Source organism: Borostomias antarcticus, assembly GCF_949987555.1.
Source record: "Borostomias antarcticus genome assembly, chromosome: 2".
Lineage (NCBI taxonomy): Eukaryota > Metazoa > Chordata > Actinopteri > Stomiiformes > Stomiidae > Borostomias > Borostomias antarcticus.
The window spans coordinates 39,085,105-39,091,162 of record NC_140235.1 but is presented as its reverse complement, the minus strand read 5'-3'; the positions used below and the strand labels follow the sequence as shown (position 1 = coordinate 39,091,162).

Below are 6,058 nucleotides of genomic sequence, written 5' to 3'. Positions count from 1 at the left end.
AGATTCGCCTGTTCAAACCAGAGATTCGCCGATTCGTTCGTTCTTGTCCAGGCTGAGGGGAGACCGCGGGAGTCGAGACGGGTCTCAAACTTTCAACTCAAACCCGCAGGCAGCACAATAAAAGACGGCCTATTGTCCTTGATAAACCTGAATCATCCAGCCCACACTGGCTATCTACTTCAGATGCCCCCATATTTTTATGCAGCGTTTCCCTACATAAGGGTTGGGCGATTTGATGATAGTCTCCATTAGGGATGTCATGGTGGGGATTTTTTCCCACCAACTAATAAATCTGTGACGGGCGTCACCAGTAGCACTGTCTACTAGATAAGAGAGGGCTTACTTTAATCTTTAACGTTAGACCTTTGCCTTACGTTGAGCAGCACTGTTGTAGCCTATGAATTTGGTGTTGTATGCTTCCTCCTGTAAGCATGCACGAATAGGCAGCAGTCAACAAGGAAATGCATTTTCGGACGTTAGAGCTCAATCTGTCAATTGGAAATAACATTTTTTCCAGCGGATATCTTAGTTAATATAAGAAGATTGATTTAGGAAAGCAGTTTCATAGTAGGCTAGGCTCATTGAGGAGGGGAGAGGGGTTACCTGCCTTCTTCACTCCGCTATATCAGTCTTAAGTCTCATTTTACTGCGCAACAAATATCTACAGTAATAACCTAGGACTAAAAGGAATGATTGGCCTGTCCTATATAAATCACAAGGCAGGTGAGTCGTCTTAACCCACCAGTGCATCTTGACAGTGGAGCAAAAAAAACGACTGTTCCGACTTCCAAGAATCTCAGTCGACTTAAAGGAGTAGTAAAGGGAAAATGCATGTTTAGCCCTGTTTTAAGGTTACTTATGATCATATACGATGGTTCAGATCAAAACGTTGACAAAACTAGCACTTTCGAGAAAGTCTGATAATTGCTCTACCACCGTTTAGGTCATACAATGGATGTGGGTGGGCACCGTGAAAAATCATTCAAAAACATGTTAAACTCTCGATTTTACGGTGGTAGAGCAATTATCAGACTTTCTCAAAAGTGCTAGTTTTGTCAACGTTTTGATCTGAACCATTGTATATGATCATAAGTAACCTTAAAACAGGGCTAAACATGATTTTTCCCTTTACTACTCCTTTAATGGTCTCCAACTGATGATTGGACTCGTTGACTCTCAGGGGGGCAGCGCTAGTCTCTAGTCACCTGTTTCCTGAGGACGTATTCGCATCCAGCCTCCGCTTTCATACGCTCCACTTTCTCCTCCTGCTGTTTGGCCTCCTTCATGTACATCAGCTTCTCCTTCACCAGCCTGCAAACAGACAACATGGAGAGGTGAGGTGGAAAGAGGTGAGGTGGAAAGAAAAAAACTCGTCACTTTCGTACTCCAACACTGGTTTGACACTAGCTTTGTGAGATCGTCCCGATTTCGCGAGCTCGCATTCTGTTTCTTACGCAAATCAGTCTGGACACTCTCCATAGAGATCCGTTCGTGCCAGATCAGACAACGGTCTCGCCAATCGCCGTTGGTTCGGAGGAATTTAAAATACAAACAGCTACGCCGGGCAGGTTTAGGTGTGACGACAGCAAGGAGCCTTGAAGTTAGCGCGTGATAGACAGATGGTTCATACCTGCCAAGTATTTGTAAGTGCGTGCCCTTTTCCAAACAGTTTCCAATGGAGAGTTCCCAAATGGTTATGCAAAGCAAACCAGGTGGCACGTCAGGCTCATTTCACACTGTAATGTCCGATCAACAACAGAGTCGTAAACACACACAACCAGCCAGACAGAGCTGACGACAAAAGACCAGTTGCACAGTTAGAGCAAAGTCTACAGTCTGGTCAACGGCTCTCATTCTCCTCTACTCTTGACTGTTGGAAGAGGAAATTATAGCTTAACCCAGGCCCAAATGTGCTACAAGTTAACCTGACCTCTGACCCCTAGAATTAGGGAGCTGTGGAGCTCATTTACCCTGTAGTTCTTCTTACTTACCTTGTGAATAACTAGCTGCTCTCATTGTCAGGCTTGTAGAAAGGACGTTTAGTAGGCTGTAGCCCGACTTAGGTCATGTAGAAACACTTCCCTACACAAGCGTGCATTTCTCAGGCGCCGTGTGCTCTGCTGGTGTGAATCTGCAGCCTGTGTTGTCGTTAGCCGAGGATGCAGAGGGCCTCCATCAGCCGCCTGATCACCGCGCTTACAAGACTCCTATCTCCATTTATCTGCCACTTTTAGCCTCCTGCCTGATAGAATGAACACAGTCACACACACACACACACACGCTAACCCTTTCTAGGATTAATTGATCATCAATTTAGTCCCTAATTTGGACCAAGTCAGGTGGTAAATGGGCCACTTTTCCTTGATTGTTAGTGAAAATGGGCTTGAGTACATTGATAAATTTTGATTATTTATCAATTACGGGCCAAATGAAACTAAATCTATTAAATAAATTCCGACCCTGATTGGCATAATGGAGTTTGAAAATATCGCTATTGATAATGATTCACAACTAATAGTCTTTTTCCGGCATGCACTTGCTTGTCGGAGTAACGACGCAAAATTCATTTTTCATAAAATCAGCTGCGTGAGCGTGAGTGAGTGATCCTTCATTAATCAGTCACATTACCGGAGACCCTTCCCTCCGCGTTGCACGGCGCCGCGCCTAGCCGAAGAAGCCGACGGCACTCTGTCATATTTTACGTCAATTACCGCTCATTTTAATACGTTTCCATCAAGGCGCTTTTAAGCAGGCACCATATGCAATGGCGGCTCCCTCCCCTCCCCTCCCTCTCTGGCTTTGCACGGAATGAGTGATGCCACCGCTGAGATTATTTAAAGTAAAAAAGGCGGCGGCAAAGAGAGGAAGAGAGGGAGGAAGGGGCCTTGAAATAATTTGAATAAAACTGAAGGACAGTCTAATAACAAAATGTCCATCCCCCCCCTTTTCCCGGTCCTGATGTTAATTTCGTATTTCTCTCAGACTTGGAGCGGTGTGTGAATCAGGGGTGGGGTCGTGGCTGGTTTTAAATAGACCTGCCACCTCGGGCTTAATGGAAAAGGCAGCTCTCTGGAAAATAGAAAAAAAAGGGAATTAGAACCAGTCGACACACATTCGGCCGCCCCCCGTCTAGCACTGTATTTTTGAGCCACGACGTAGTCTGTGCCAGGGCCCCCGAATGACAAAGGCAAATTACTGTTGTCATTTTATTAAGGGCATCTGCCTCGCTAGGACAGAGAGGCACTGACTGGAATGTGCAAAGCCACAGGGAAGAGGCCTGAAGGGGGGGGGGGGCAGGCTTGGTTCCTCTGTGCTCTCTAAAAACAGGAGAAGGGGGGGTAAGATACCGTATACGAGGATGCATATAGAGGAAGGTGAGATACAAGAGAAGGAGGGAGGGGGGGAGAGAGGGAGAGAGGGATGGACACAAGATACAGACAGGCCCTTTCATTTTTCTAACTGAGGCGTTGGAGGGTCTGATACCAAGGCCATCATACAAATGGGTAATGGAAGTTGAACGGTAATAACCTATCCTTGCTTTGCTCTTAACATGCTTCGATGGCATACGAGTATTCAGTCACAAGAATAGAAGCTTAAGTACCGGTAGATCTATTTTGTGCAAAGGAAATAAGAACCGAGTCATCTCTACAGATGTGTTTGAACTAGTTGATAAAGGATCATGTGACTCTGGACTGGGGCTTTTTACCCACTGCAGTGGACCTCTGTGACATCATCCTCTGTGACATCATCCTCGCTGTGAAATCCCGCCAGCGCCATTACCCTGTATCATCAGTGAGCCTGTTAGTAATCTGACCACAATCGATAGCACATTATGCAAAGGCCACTCACGAGTGGGGACCCGGCAGGCTGGTGGGAGAGCCAGGTCTGCTGCTACATACCGCTCAAGACTACTTTTCCATTTACAGTGAGCAGCATTTGCCATGGAGGACCACCACATCACCATATCATTTGTTAGGCTACTATTGATGGGGAAGCCATAGAGAAGCTGATGACTTTCCATGTAAAGAGCATAGGCTAACATTACATTCCCTATGACTATGCCTGAATCACATTTTTAATAATGATGTGGAAGTCTAGATTAATGAGAAATGCTGAGTTTACAGGAAGTAATAATGACAGGGAGAATAAATCTATTCCACACTGTCTTTTCACCGTCTGGGCACAATGCATGGCATATTTACTTGAGAAAGACGCGTTTGTCTAATATAGCATATTCTTCCATGGTAGTAACAGCCTGATGTTTATTTTGCCATAAACGTTCAATCACTTGCTAGCTATATAAGGCCCAGAAAAACACTAAGTTGCCAAGTCAGGTTTATTAGTCACATGCAACATCATACAACTACAAAGAGCAGTGCAATATTTTTCCTAGATATCTCCTAGATTGTGCACACATCAATGTAGAGAGATCTGAAAAGGAGTAGCAGTGAGTGCAATATATCACTAATACAAGATACAGATAACGTATAATATACCAGACAGTATACCACCAAATACCACCATACTAGTGGTAAAGGACATACGTAGTACACAAGGCCTGCAATCACTATCGTTAGCCAGCTAGTAAGGGTCAGTGGGTTAAGCAAGCACTACCTAGACTACTACTTACTATTACATTGAAGCAAGCTATGTAGAACGTGAGTCAGCTAATAGTGCACTTGCAAGATTGCGCATATTGAGCATGCTAGCTGGGTATTAAGCACAAGTGAATGAGTTGAGAAATGACCGACGAGGACGAGCACAAAGTGCACATTCTGGTCTATGAGTCAGCCACCACTGCAGGCTAAGTAGTGCTACCATCCAACCAAAGTACCATTTCAAACAGCACTAGCTAGAGAGCAGCTAGCAGGCCATGTCAGCACATATAAACTGGCTTGGCAACTGAAGCCCTTGTGTTCAACTAGCGAAGGTAGCTAACTGTTTTGGGGTGTTGGACTCGGCTAGCACCTCCCAGCTAAAAGCTAGCGATGCTAGCGGGGTTCCTTGGCTAACAGTCACTGCACTGCAGCGGTAGCGGAGCTAGCCTGTGCTAGCTATGTTTAGCTGGCTAACGTTAGCATGCTATCTTTCATGAAAAACGTCCACTTACCGCTTAACAACACCCGTTTTGATTTTGATTTGTCTTATTCTAGGATCAGCCATGACAACCCGCTGGCTAACTGATGTTCTTAAAGAGGGAATATCTGTTTTTATACTGGAATAATGAAACGGCTACTGTCTGAAGCTGAACGTTGCTGCCTCACCACTTTCCAGTTCCTGTCTGGTGGGAGTCACGTGATGCGCAGGCAGTCTGCGCGCTAGACTGCATCAGATCAGGCTGAATCTCTGAGCCTCGTTAGAGGCTAGACTGCATCAGATCAGGCTGAATCTCTGAGCCTCGTTAGAGGCTAGACTGCATGAGATCAGGCTGAATCTCTGAGCCTCGTTAGAGGCTAGACTGCATCAGATCAGGCTGAATCTCTGAGCCTCGTTAGAGGCTAGACTGCATCAGATCAGGCTGAATCTCTGAGCCTCGTTAGAGGCGCGTGGCCAATTTGTATTTATCAACAGATATATATTTTTACTCGATGGTTGATTTGATATGGTGGCAAGAAAGTATTACAACATGTGCTTTTAAATCATATGATAGGCTACAAATAGCCAAGGTCTGCTGCTATTGCTGAAAGACAGATGTCTGGACAGTAGCCTAACTTTAGTGGACTGGTCAAACGTAGGTCTACCGTCTATTTCTTTCTTTCCAAGTAGTTTATCGTTTAAGGGGTACAGATGGTTGTGTTGTGTATATTACAGAGACAGCCCATTCAGTACCAACCTCTTGATTCTAGGCTATGTGTCTGCGTCCCTTATTGATTTGGGTTATATATATATATATAGGCTATATATATATATATATATATATATATATATATATATATATATATATATATATATATATATATATATAGAGAGAGAGAGAGATAAAAAATAAAAAATAAAAATTTTAAATCATAGCTCATTCTTCAAGGTTCCATTGACTTGCATCACAAATAAAAGCAAG

General features: G+C 44.3%; 1 protein-coding gene across 1 annotated transcript in view; it reads right to left on the bottom strand.

Annotated features, from left to right (window-relative positions):
• The window catches only part of tbca (tubulin cofactor a), a 10,470-nt gene extending 5,203 nt beyond the window's left edge, over positions 1-5,267 (bottom strand). Inside the window, exons 1-2 of the mRNA XM_084452295.1 lie at positions 5,111-5,267; positions 1,206-1,311 (exon numbers count right to left, since the gene is read on the bottom strand). Of these exons, the coding sequence (XP_084308421.1) occupies positions 1,206-1,311; positions 5,111-5,163 (159 nt within the window). The 5' untranslated portion in view covers positions 5,164-5,267. The remainder of the gene's footprint in view (positions 1-1,205; positions 1,312-5,110) is intronic.
• Between the last annotated feature and the right edge of the window lie 791 nt (positions 5,268-6,058).